Here is a 12998-nt window from a genome sequence, read left to right as displayed (position 1 = left end):
TGCACGCAGTATATCCTTGCAAGGCTGAAGAAAACCACTCGCCTGCCCAGCGGCTTCGCCACGGCGATCAAAATGGCGAGCAGAGCATGTTCAGGATGAATGCTTGACACTTAGAGGCTGAGCGGATGAGAACAGTTGAGGATGTGAGTCGACCAGTGTACTAGTGCCTGTAGCAGCCGGGCCGGAGAAGTGTACGGATGTCGCTACCAAAAGAACTGGCTCACCGCCTTTATGCACGAACCATGCAAGGTCGCTAAAGTTTTAGAAGGTATCTTCACTAACAATCGGCTATAGTGCCTAGGCTTTAGTGGCTATAGTGCTTTGCCCCACTGTACTTTATGTTGCTTTTAGCGGCTTCATTCTGCCGGTCAAATTTGGCGGTGAGCCAGTTCTTTTGGTAGCGACATCCGTATTTAGTCACCTTGACCATCAGCAGCTCTGGATTTGAGCCATTCACCTCACCTGCTGTGGTGGGACCGTTACGTTCAAAACTTCCTCGGATAGAAGTCACCATGTCCCAGTCCTCCCTCAACGCCCATCTCCCCCGATACTCTCCCCTCCCTCTCCCTCTCGACATCAACCTCGCCCTCGACTCCCACCTACGCAACCCTCCGCTCAACTTCCCCGCCACGCTCACCACCGCCCTCGAGCCCATCCTCCACGCTTCTTGGCCGCCAGGGATCCATCCAGTTTGCAAAATGCGGCCAGTTGGCACTTGAACTGCCAGTTTTCCAGGCCATGCCAACTTTTCTCTCTGTAAGAACTGCCCGCGGCAAACTGCTAGTTTGTTCACTGGCACTCTGGAGCTCAGCTGTGCAAGAACTGCTGCTAAATCGACGCCCGGCTTGCAGCGCTGCAGCCGGCTCGGCCTTCAGTAACTTAAATGTAAGACCCGAGTCAGTTGCTTGACCCAGAGCAAGAACGTGAACCTTGAAGGCATCGATGACTCTGAGGCAGGTACCTCGCACCTTCCCTATCTATTGATACCTCCAAAGGTAGCAATCAGGGGGACTTGCCCTGCTGGAGCAGCAGCGTGTTGAGTTTGGGCTGCACCTCCACTGCTCGTTGTCTGGGGCATCCGGTGTCCCTGGCGGCACTGACCGTGAGAGTTCTATTACCTGCTCCTTCCCGCGTCTAGGATCCGTTTCCTCAAAGACCGAAGCATCTCCTCTAGAGTACGCCTGCTCCTTCCCGTCTCTCAGTCCTCCACATGGGAAGGAGATGACGGCCTGAGCTGTGAGTATTTCAACCCCAACCGGTTCCCTACTTCGTGACCCAACCTTTGTTTTTTTTTCCCTCCAGTCTTCTTTTGCCAGAGCATCAATTCCGCGTTGGTTTCTAAGCCACTCCAACATTGTCTTATACTTGCTACATTTGCGTTCTCGTCATCGTTCCCATCATTAGACAAACATCTGACACCATGAAGTCGGTAATCTCGGCTGGCCTTATTGCCACCCTCCTCTGCTCGACAACTGCTATCGCGAGTTCGACACCACTCAAGACGGCACGCGGCTCAAACCGCGTCACCTGCTACGTCGAGATCGACCACACAAAAATCGATGGGCAGGACCATCATCACCACAAGCGCGGCCACAAGGACAAGCCTGAGATTTCACGCACCGTCAGCATCTATGGCTGGTCATTCCTCTGGAACTACATCATCACGGACGATTGCCCCAAGATCACGGCACACCTATCCTCGCTCATTCCTTTGCTTGGCCGCGACCACCACGGCGTCAAGTGCCGAGTTGAGATCGGCTGGAATCCTGGCAATGCCGCGCACGAGAAACTGCATGGTACCGCCCCCGGACACCACGACAGCACCCTGGAGCAAGACAACCATAGTGCCGGAAACCAGTCATCGTGGGATTACGCCGGTCACGGCGAGATTGACTTTTTGACTCTGCCCGCCAAAATGGAATGGCCCTTGAGCGCGAGCTTCGACCGGCCTAACCAGCTGGTCAAGTCGGGCGAATTGGGCGCGAAGTATGAGACGACAACAATTGATGCGACAAACACGTTCAAGGTGAGTTCCATCATGGTGCGTTTCCTCCAACACACGGCTGATCATCCGGCACTAGATTCACGGTGGCCACGGCAACGATTTCTTCCTGTCCTGGGGTCCTGATTCGCACAATGGAAAGCATGGCTACAGTGAGTACCAGGAGGACGAGGGCCAGCATGACAACAAGGACAAGAATAAAAAGAAACACCATAAGAGCAAGTCAGAGACACGCACCTCGGTGAGCAGCCACCACGGCAAACTCCAGGGTCATTACAACACCAAGAAGCTTTTCTCCTGCTGGGTCTTTGAGAAGTACCTCCACACCTCGCACCAGGTTACGCCGGAGAAGAAGAAGAGCAAGTTCAAGTGGGGAAAGAAAGACGACAAGGACAACAAGAACAACACGGCCCCTGTGATACCTCACATTCCTCCCAGCTGGTCGACTTGCGAGCCGCACATTCCCCTGCAGGTTCGTTGCAAGGAGGCATTCCATGACGACTCCCGCGGTTCCAAGAAGGACGACTGCAAGGGTGCTTCTTGTGGCTCGGACCAGTGCCACGAGGGTACCCACCAGCACAAACAGGAAGTGTCGCAGAGCTGTCAAGGGGATCCTTGCACTGACAAGCAGGAGGTTTCCAAGGACTGCGACGGCCACAGTTGTGTTGGAGACAAGGAGGCTTGTGGTAATGATTCCTGCAGTGACTCGGATGATGGTTCGGATGATGGTTCGGATGATGGTTCGGATGATGATTCGGATGATGATTCGGATGACGAGTCGAAGTCTGATGATGACTGCGACGACGGATCTTGCGATGGCGAGGATGAGCATGGATGCAATTGTTAGACTACGAGCATGTACGCATACGCGATGGGGAAGTCCTAGGCTATTGTTATTGGAACCAAGAGTTGATAGGGAAACAGAGGTCTATAAACAGTAATTGGACGCTTGTTTTCGTATTGACTCGACCTTTTCCAGTTCTGTGATGTCAAGCAGCTGTCCGACGCTGTCCTGAAGGCCGGAAGGTTTTCTCGCTCTCTCCCTCTCTCTCTCTTCCCCCCTCTCCCTTTTTCAAGAAAAAAAAAACAAAAACACAATTTCTTTTCCTTGTTGGAGGGGGGAGGGGGGAGGTTGTTGGGTGCAGTGACACTGCAGCTCAGTTCAGTGGGCTAACATGGCAAGGCAACAAGGATCAGGGGCTGAGCAACATGACGAGGTGATGTGCAAACGGCCTGCATGAGCCCGAAACTGAGAAGCCTGGAGAATGGGGTTTTTCTCGTCTTCTTTTGGCTGTTGTGCTTGCTGTTTTTTTTTTTCTACCCCTTGGTTGGAACTCGGTTGTCTGATGTTTCCGGTCAGGATTCTGGTTGAGACTAGTCGTCTTGTTGAATTCATATCGATACCCGGTATCTCAGGGGTACGGAAAATGGGTTTATTTACTTCTCTGGTGCCACGCATGAGAACGGGCTTCAAGAGTGTGTAAACAAAGGTTGGGCGTCAAATTGGGGTCAGAGGCCGAGTGTAGGACAGCACGACTTCTTCGGCTGGTTCCCCCGGTCCATCGACGCTGTGTTCCCATTGTCCAGGTACTTCGTGCTTCAATGCGTCGTGAAAAGTCGGTGTCCAATTTTGGCACCTACGGTGGCCGTTCTTCGTCCTCACCGGGCCGAAGGGGGCAATGAGATGCTCGGGTTGTTTGCGAGAAAGCTCTACGTCACCATGCGTTTAGCACCCGGAAAGAATGGACTTGATAAGAACAGCGCGCCGATCAGGGAGCCCAAGGGATGGCGATGGAATCCCTCCCCGGGGGGATGGGAGAGGTAGTCCGCGGTTGGGCCTTCTGCAGTCCCTCGGGAGAGATGACCTTGGACGAATGAAGACGGCCATGTTTGGAGTGAGTTTCCGGTTTCGCCAGCAGAGAGCGGTGGGCAGCGCAGCAGGATACGGTGCTGCGCGGGAGAAGGCGACGAGATACTCGAAGCAAGGCAAGAACAGCCCGGGCTGGACCGTTCGAATGGGTCGCATATGCCGCATCCATCCATCCATCCATTCAGGGAGCAGAGCATGGGGAAGAGAGAGAGAAACGCCCGGCGTCAGCGGCCTCGGGGGCGCCCTAACGTGTCCGGACGGGGCATGCAGTTGCGGATCGGAATTGTTCTACGGAGTACTTCTGGGTGTTGAACGCAGCCTTGCAAGTATGTACTAATGTACACACCTTACTTACATACCCTACCTTATGCGTTATGGACATGGCTTAACAACGCCTTTGCCCGACGTAGCTAAGGTGCAGCCACGACTTCGCCCACCCAGCGTTGGGCTCGCCAGCGAGGGTGTCTCGGGATTCAATTCCGGTCGCCCGGGAGCTCTGTCGTGACACCCGCGAAGCCCACACGATTTCGATACCGGCCATGCGTTCCCTTTCGCTAAAGCAGCATATGCAACTGCAGTGTGGGCCAATGATAGTGCAGCCGGGCACTGCCTGTTCCTGTTCAGGTGGCAAGGCATACACTACCACAAGCATACCTTAGCTAGGTAACTGCCGGGGAGACCGATTGAGAATCGAAAAAGGTGGCGGCTCTAACGCTTCTTTCCTTCCTCCTCCAGTACTACTTGTATTTGGCAAGCCGAATCGCCCGGCCAGCCTGCTCCAACCACACCGCATGCATCTGCCCCAGCCAAGACACACCCGAGCCACAGCCTGCCATTCATTGCCTTCGTTTTGCCCGGTCATGCAGAGCGCCCAGCTCCTTCTTCCCTCCACCAACTCTAGTCCGCGCACCATCCTCGCGTGCCGCCTCGCCCGGTCATAATATGGATGGGAAAACCGAGAGAGAGAGAGAGAGTCTTGGAGGGCTGTGCAACCTCGTCCTGCTCTTTCCTCCGCGCCCCTCCCGGCCGCTCCTTTCCATGGAGGGGAGAGGTTCCTTGCACTTGAATCTGACGTGCAGCAAGCTTAAGAATCCGAAGCCACATTGTATCCCGTACCCCAAGAAAGCGGCTTGTAACTCTGCATGGGACTCGCATGTATGTCTGGGGAGCCACGCAAGACCGCTGATAGCCCGCTTGGGCCGGTCTCGATAGCCGGGCGGATGGCGCTGCTCGCTACCGCTGCTTTGTGCTATCATGGAACCCGGAACCCGGCATTGTCGGCTGAAAGATCTTCAGTGTCACCGCCGACAACCACACCCTCCGCCACGATCGACTCCTTGTCTTGGGGGAGAGGGGAGGAGAGGGGAGGGGAGGGCACACCACGTTTTGCTGTTGTCTGATCTCGCCCTCCTAAATTGCGTAACCCAAGCCCAGAATCCCTCTTGACGAGAGACAGCAAGCAAGGACAAGCAAAGGGATATAATTCAAGGAGTTTCCCCGGTTTCGCCCACGCGCAGCAGTTCACGGGCAACAATATCAACACCGCCCATTCGCCTTGCCATACCATACCCAAGTATAAGGTGTCCTACTCCTACCATAAGTGGTAGAAGACATTTCCTTCCTCTCTCTTCCCCGAGGCGTTGACTCCTCCTGGGCCTTGTCCTCCTCGGAAGGCGTCCTTTCTTTTTTTTTTTTTTTTTTTTTTTTTTTTTTTTTTTGGTTGGGCCTCCCCTACAAGCGATAGAGAGGAGGAGCCATCATGCCGGGACCGGGCTTCATCACCATCCACGAGGCTCAGCCTCAGCGACCTCCTGTCTCCACGGGAGCTGCCGCACCCCCTGTCCCTCCACATCATCCTGGATATCAGGGTCAAGTCGGTCAGCAACAGCCAACCCGACTTCCCGATGCCGCGGGACAGCAATACCACGGCCGGCCTCAACAGCCGCCAGTTGGGCCACAGTACTCTGCCGCCCCGGCCCCCCGGCCCCCCCCGGTTGCCCCAGTCGCAACTCCAGCATCGCAACAGCAACAGTACCACAACTCTTACATTACCGTATCCGATATCCGCAGGGACCGGCCTCTCAGTGCCGAGGAGGCTCGCAAAGCACTCTCAAAGTACATTGTCGTCCGCATCACGAGAGAAGACAAGGGCGGCTACAACACCGACAGCTCAAGACGAAAGCCCTCTTGGAAACGCGCAGTGCATGTCGAGGAGCCGGGAGTCGACCAGCGCGAGGTGGCCAAGAGGGTGCGTGCTCTTACCCGCAGCACCATCTCGGTGACCCAGAAGAAGGAGGACCTCAGCGAGGACCAGAAACTCCAGGTAGAGGCAGCTCTGGTAAACCTCCAGAAGAAGGTCGATGAGGCGTTGTTTCAGATTACGCTCGTCCAGCTCGACGACCGCGTCGAGAAGAGGCCCGTGGAAAAAAGGTCCAACGAGAGGGCGAGAGGACGAGAGAAAGGGAGGGAGCGGGAGCGGGAGCGGGAGCGAACGACAGGGAGGAGGCACCGCCGCCCCAGGTCAGGATCCCGAAACAGGGCCGTCGTTGAGGAGCGAGTTAGCATCACGGCGTACTTCATGCAATCCCCTCGGCCCGGCGTCGACCCCATCAGGCTTCTGCAGTTGGCAGAAAGACAGCCGAACACTCGGGATGATCGGGATGTGCAGCAGGCGTATCCCACCCAAATGCCCCCCCAGCCGATGCCCCCTCTGCCTCGGAACGCACCGTACCCTCCACAAGCCCACCAAATCATGCCCCAGCCCAGAATCGACGAGACCAGGGCTCCAGATCCGGGCCGGTATGGCCACGCATATGCCCGCAGTCACAACCAAGCGGCCATCCTTCAACCGGCCCCGCAGAGACGCGCCCATCATCCCGCCAGACGAACCTCTCCACATCGTCGTCATCGTCGTCCGTCTCCACGCGTTCACCATGGCGCCCGCAGCCCGGTTAGCGCCGATGAATCCATCTATTCGGACACCTTCTCCGCCGTCGACAACGACACGGACTACACTCCGCCTCCCACCCCTCTGTCCTCTGGAGGACGGGACCCCTCCGACAAACCGCACCGGGAGCCGCAGAATAAGGGGGGACCAGCACACTATCGCATCCCGCCAAACTCCAACTCGAGAGACAAGGGGCCGGTGTATACCCAAACTCACCGCCCCAATGAGCGACGGCCGGATAACCAGGGGCGCGGCGAACACTCCGTTAAGACGCCCGGCCAGGAGCCTCCTCCCCAACCCCGTGCCCCGGTACCGGGTCCAGGGGTGAATGCGCAGAGACAGGGCAACATGAACAACGCCGCCGCCATCGCCGCCGTCCCGCCCAGGCCACCCATGCCGCCCTCACTTCCGGCCGAGGGCCAGACCACAACCGGTCCAAGAGGAGGGCCGACCCAAGGGCCGGGCCAGTTCCCGCCGCGGCCGCCGCAAAGGCATCCTGATCAAGCGCATATTGCCGGTTTGAACCCTCCAGGACAGATGCCAGGCCAGTACTTGCAGGGCCAAAACATTCCGGGACCCAATCAAGGGCACGCCCATGCGCAACAACAACCCCCGTCCGGGCCCATCCGCCCTCCGCCAATGAACACGGGTCCACGGGGCCCCGGCACGGGGCCGGCTCCCGGAGCCGTAGTTGTAGACCACGGTAAGAACAACCGCACAGGTCACCCTGGTGGTGTCCCAGGAGGCGGAAACCCGAACCATTCAAACGGGACGGCTGGCGCGACCGCATTAAGTACGGCCAACCCCGGCGAGATCTACGCCAGGGCCTACAAAGACGCCACCGCCATGGCCGAGCGCGTGGTAGCCGCCGCTGCCGGTGGTGGTAGCGGTGGTGCTCCCGCCGCCGCTGCCGGCGCCACCGCCAGGCAACCGAGAAACGTGCCGTTGGTGATTCAGAGGGACCGAGAGAGACGGTATCCCGCCCGAGGGCGCGGACGTGGTCGTGAGAGCGACGGTGATGACCATCATGATGGTGATGATGATGATTATTCGGATGAAACCGACAGTGAGGGGAGGACGCCGCGGCGGCGGCGCCGCCGCCATTCATCTCGCTCTCGCTCCCGCTCCCGCTCCTGGAGGTTGGAAAGGGGGCGCCGTCATTACAAGGTCCGCGGCAGGAGCGGCAGCTGCAGCAGTAGCCTAGACCGGGGTCGGGACCGCCACCGTGACCACCTCCACCACCACTACTACCACTACCACCACCACAGAGACGGCCGCTCCCACAGCCGCGGACGTGGTCGCCCCCGATCACGGAGTCTCGACAGGCGTGACAGCAGGGAGGCCCGAAGCCGGACCCGCCGCCGCCCCAATGACCCCCGCCGGGATCACGGTCGCGACAGCGACTTGGACAGCAGCATGGAAAGCGGTAGAAGCAGCGCCTACTATGATCGTGGCCGCTCCGGGAAGAGGTGGCGCCTTCGGGGCCGCCGCCGCCGCCGCCGCCGCAGCAGCAGCAGCAGCCACAGCCCCGGCCTCGACCGACTCCGCCACACCCGCCGCCCTTCCCCTTCTCCTCCTCCTCCTCCTCCTCCGTCTTATCCCCCTCCTCCTACCGCCGGTCGGGTACCCGTACGGGGGGCGCGCAGCACATACCGTCACGCGCCTCCTCCTCCTCCTACTACTACCACCACCACCACCACCACGCGCATGCCCGCGCCCGCGCACACGTATGCGCACACGGCTGCTGTCCCTCGCGAGCCCCCGCGCTCCCGCGTGAGGCTCGTCCGCCCGGGGGACGCGTACACCCGGCCGCGGGTCGGCATGGACGGGGAGGACCTGGCGAGGGACCTTGGCCGGCTGCGGGTCGGCGGTTGGGGTCGGGACTGGGATCGGGATCAGCGGGATCGGGAGATGCGAGCAGAGAGGCTGCGGCGGGAGGAGGAGGAAGAAGAAGAAGAGGAGGAGGAGGAGGAGGAGGAGGAAGAGGAGCGTCGGGCTAGGGGTGGACGGGCTCGCAGGGCGCAGGGATAGGTCTATTGATGGTGTCTGTTGACGAACGAATGTTAATGATGATGATGATCGCGGTCAGGTTGCTTCGCTATTTAGGTCGCCAAAAAGAAAAAAAAAAAGGTTTTGACTTTCTTCATTCCCTGTCTCCCGTCTACTCGATTCATCGTGTCTTTTTTTTTTAGCTGGCCGAGCAGTCAGTGCGTCTCTCTCTGTCCATGAACTTGCCAGTTGCTCCGTTGCCCCCGTTGCTGTTAGATAGATGCATAACGCGCAGCGAAGGCTAGAGCACACAAATCGCACTGCATTGAGATCAGCGACGGATGAGAAAACGGAGAGAGAAGAAATAAAATATGGGGCCAGTTTATACATAGCGTACAGTTCTAGTTTACAAGACACCAAACAGAGCGAGAAAGCGGCTCGCTTGCTATGCCCCCCGCCAACTCCGCCTTCTTTCTTCTGTCACTTCCTCCCCCCCCCACCCCTTCTCTTCCACTTCCCCTTCATTTCCTTTTTCACCGACGCGTCTACCTCAGGTCAAACATGCCGCGGATGCTGTGGTAGTAGTCCTCGGCCAGGACCCCCTGCAGCTCCTCCTTGGTGAGCCACTTGAAGTCGGTCAGGCCGTGCTTGTTGCCGGTGAGGTCGGCCTGGCCGGCCATGATGCGGCCCTTGAGGAAGAAGATCTTCTCGCCGCGCCTGACGACCGAGGCGCCGTCCTCGCTCAGCACGGGCTTGACCACGTGGTGGGCGACGGGCACGCGGCCGACGATCCATGTGTTCATGTTTGGGCCGGCAGACTCGGTCAGGACGCGGGCGGCCGTCTAGAGAGAAAGAAAAGAAAAAAAGAAACCCCGAACCGGGTCGGGGACGGACGGGTCCTCAGAGTCAGTAATCTCTCCGACGACAACAACAACAACAACAACAAGGTCAAGGGAGACAAACCTCGTGCAGGGCCTCGTCGGTGGGCACGAGCCCCGTGGGAAACTCCCAGACGGCGTCGTCGCCCTGGCCCCTCTTGACGACGAGGTAGAGGGTGCGGTCCATGGCGCGGTCGAGGCGGCGGACGTCGGCCTTCTCGTCGGCCTCGGAGCGGCGGGGCATGGGCCGCTCGACGGGGACGCGCTCCTCGGGGGCGAGGGGCTCGCCGTCCTCGCTGACGGTGACGACGGCGTCGGCCAGCAGCTTCTCGCGGACGACGTCCGGGTCCGACGTGGTGGAGCCGACCAGGACCTCGTCGTTCCACGCGGTGCGGCCGCGCGGGTTGTACCGGCCGATGTCCTTGGCCGGCACCCCGCGGCGCTCCTTGAGCTTGATGCGGAAGTCGAGGTCGCCGGCCGTGTCCTTCTTGAAGTAGAACTCGCGCCGGAAGGGCGCCGTCAGCCGCTCGTTGAGCCGCTTCTGGTACAGGTAGAAGGCCGACTCGAACGGCGTCTCTTCCCGCGTCAGGAGCGGCGGGCGGCTCAGGATGAGGGACGACTTGATGCGGTAGTGGGTCGGGTCCGAGGCCGTCGAGGGCGTCGTGTTTGCCGTCGTCGTTGTTGTTGTTGTCGTCGTCGTCGTCGTTGTTGGTGTTGATACCGGGGGCGGAGGTGTGGCGGTGGTGGGGGCGGGCTGTTGTGATGATTCGGCAGGAGTGACTGGTTCGGTAGCATAGCAGCGGCGGGCGGCCAGGGGAAGGACGACGGGCGTCCGGCAGGCTGTTGCTGTCATCCTGGGCCGCGATGCCGTGCGAGCACATTGAGTGCAGATTCGCCGCGAGCCTAGAGGGGGACGGAACGGGGGAGGAGCAGGAGGGAAGAGGTTAGTTGTGTTGTTATTTCTTTCCAATTGGGGTCGCCGACGGCGAGGGCAATTTGCCAGCTTACTCCTTAGAAGAGCCGCCCCTCTTCCCGGCGCCGACATCATGGTCGTGGTGGTGTGTGTGGTTTGTGACTCTCTGGCCGGACGCCAAAAACGCGGGTCAGCTGTAGAGTCTCGATATGGAGCGGCAGCGAACCGTGAACTTTTTCCTTGCCGGGATCCTGACCCACTTTTCTCCAGCGCCTGGATATAGTTACTGTAGAGAAGCACACCGCCTGCCGTATTTTGTCGAGCAATGCACGTGCCACCTCCCAGCTGCTAGGGTTAATTTTGGCGACTCGTCAAGTTATCCAGAATTTACCTTTCTTCTCCTTTTCTTCTCCCCACGGCACCAATCCTTATCATCAAGACTGTTTCTCACTCCCAAAACGTCCTGACCATTTCCGGTGCCCAGAGGGAGAATGCGGCTAATTCGCTAGCGGTGCCTGCGCCGAGAGGCTTACTCCTACCGGGTTGCTGTTAGATAGTTGCTGCAAACATGCATTTCCTGAGCCGGGCGAGGATCAAATGAGAATATCCTCACCTCTCATCGGCTCGGATCGCAGAGAGACGAGACTCTACCACTCCATACAAACCAACCATACGCACAACCCAAGTCGCGCGGCGACTAGATTTCCATGACTTTCATTCTTAGGTTCAATGGAGCAAGCAACAGGGGTGGGCCCAGCCCTTCCCCTCTCCTCTCCCTTGATCGAGCGGGAACTTTGTGCTAAAGTACGGATAACTTGTAAACCTGGGCGGCAGCAGCAGACTCAGGTGGCCCGGCCCAGCCCAGCCGCCCCGCCCCCAAAGCCTGCGTCTCACGGTCCTGGTTGTCGCCCTCGTTCGAATCAATTATCGCCCGTCCTCCCGTCTTCCCACGTAATACACCGTGCTCTCGCCCCGGTCATCGCTCTTCCCTCCCCGTCCCGACAGCCAGCCGAAGAACCTCTCCAGCAGCCCCTTCTTCTCGTGCTTCCACCAGCACTCCCTGTTGATGCACTGCTTACACCACCTACAGTTCCTTTCCGCGTCCCGGTAGCAGGGACCACACACTCTGCAGATGCACATCTCGAAGCCCGGCCCTTCGCCTCGGAACTCTTGGACGGTGATCTTTACGCGCCGCCGCCCCCTCCGGCTGCGCGAGGCGAACTGCGACTCTGGGAAACTCATATCCGGCTCGGTTTTTCCTTCTTCCTGCTGTGGCTCTCTGTGTCCTATGGTTTTCCGGTCAGGTCATACCCTCGCCAAGGGGAGACTGCTCGTCATGGGCGACCAAGAGGGGACGTGCAGGGGAGTATGCTCCAGAACCGAGGCCATCAGAAAGAAGCCCTTATATGACCTCCCCCCCCCCCCCTCCCTCTCGATGTGCAACGAGCAGAAGCTACTACAGCGCGGAGTTCATTGTCATGCGTGGCCGATGAGAGCCAGCCATGGCACAAGATCACCGGTTCCTTTGAGGGTTCAGACCGCAGTGCGGATATTAGACTTTCCACGACCCTCATGACCCGGCCGACAATGACGGCTCACCCACGAGAAGGGGGCCCTCCCGGCAGCAACACACATTTCTTCCTTGACCTCACATGCTACGAAACTTGAGCTGGATTCTGCGTGTCTTGTTCTCGAGCCGAACCAGACTAAGGATACTCGGGACCACCACGTCAAGCCTCCACCAGAATGACAAGAAAGGGGCTATAGACAATGCCGTTGATGGACTCTTTCAAGAGGACTTCTTGACAATGGACGACCCTGGATGCTAACGCACCTTGCTTTCATACGTTTCAAACTCCCGAGCCATATAAAGTGGTCGTATGCACGACCACGAGTGTTCTTATGCCGCTCTTCCGACAATGATCCACTGCTAAGTGGCTGGCCGAGGAGTCCGGAGAAAATCTGTCAGAGCAAAGCTTGGGGAACACATGCCCAATCTCTCTCCTCTTGGGAACTGTGACCAAAGGTTGGTAGAAGTGGCAGGGCAAAGTTCAGATTTTTCATTCAAGAGATCCAGGATACCAGGACGACGGTCAACTGCCCATCAGACACATTCCTCTTTAACCAATTGTAATTGTACATATATGTGTATTGTACACGACGCGACTACCGGCGACCACCATCCATGGCTGTTCATCCATGGCTGTTCGTAATTGTGAACCCCCCCCACCCCCCCCCCCCCCCCAAAAAAAAAAAAAAAAAAAAAAAGGTGACCATTTTTATACCTGCCAATATGCATGTTTATCAAGTAGCTAAGCTAACCTCAAGTGCTCAAAAACTCCAATCGCCAACAACCCAACCCCCCGGGCCCTCCCCAATCGCAAAACAGAAAGCAGCAG

The 12998-nt window shown here is 58.3% G+C and overlaps 3 protein-coding genes across 3 annotated transcripts; 1 reads left to right on the top strand and 2 right to left on the bottom strand.

Moving 5' to 3' along the window:
• Positions 1–1317: 1317 nt before the first annotated feature.
• MYCTH_2304840 (uncharacterized protein) lies at positions 1318–2177 on the top strand. The gene has a single exon (XM_003663161.1). The coding sequence runs from the start codon at positions 1421–1423 to the stop codon at positions 2126–2128; it is 708 nt and encodes a 235-aa protein (XP_003663209.1). The 5' UTR covers positions 1318–1420; the 3' UTR covers positions 2129–2177.
• A 6255-nt stretch (positions 2178–8432) lies between these two features.
• Positions 8433–8680, bottom strand: MYCTH_2304838 (uncharacterized protein). Its single transcript, XM_003663160.1, has one exon. It carries the CDS (start codon positions 8640–8642, stop codon positions 8475–8477), a length of 168 nt encoding a protein of 55 aa, XP_003663208.1. The 5' UTR covers positions 8643–8680; the 3' UTR covers positions 8433–8474.
• Positions 8681–9121: 441 nt separating this feature from the next.
• MYCTH_2304836 (uncharacterized protein) lies at positions 9122–10798 on the bottom strand. Its single transcript, XM_003663159.1, has 2 exons — positions 9772–10798; positions 9122–9650 (listed from the first exon to the last, which is right to left on the bottom strand). The coding sequence occupies exons 1-2, from the start codon at positions 10537–10539 to the stop codon at positions 9354–9356; spliced, it is 1065 nt and encodes a 354-aa protein (XP_003663207.1). The 5' UTR covers positions 10540–10798; the 3' UTR covers positions 9122–9353.
• Between the last annotated feature and the right edge of the window lie 2200 nt (positions 10799–12998).

This window comes from Thermothelomyces thermophilus, chromosome 3 (assembly GCF_000226095.1).
Source record: "Thermothelomyces thermophilus ATCC 42464 chromosome 3, complete sequence".
Taxonomy (NCBI): domain Eukaryota; kingdom Fungi; phylum Ascomycota; class Sordariomycetes; order Sordariales; family Chaetomiaceae; genus Thermothelomyces; species Thermothelomyces thermophilus.
The sequence above is the reverse complement of the archived record's forward strand: the minus strand, read 5'-3'. Positions and strand labels throughout refer to the sequence as shown.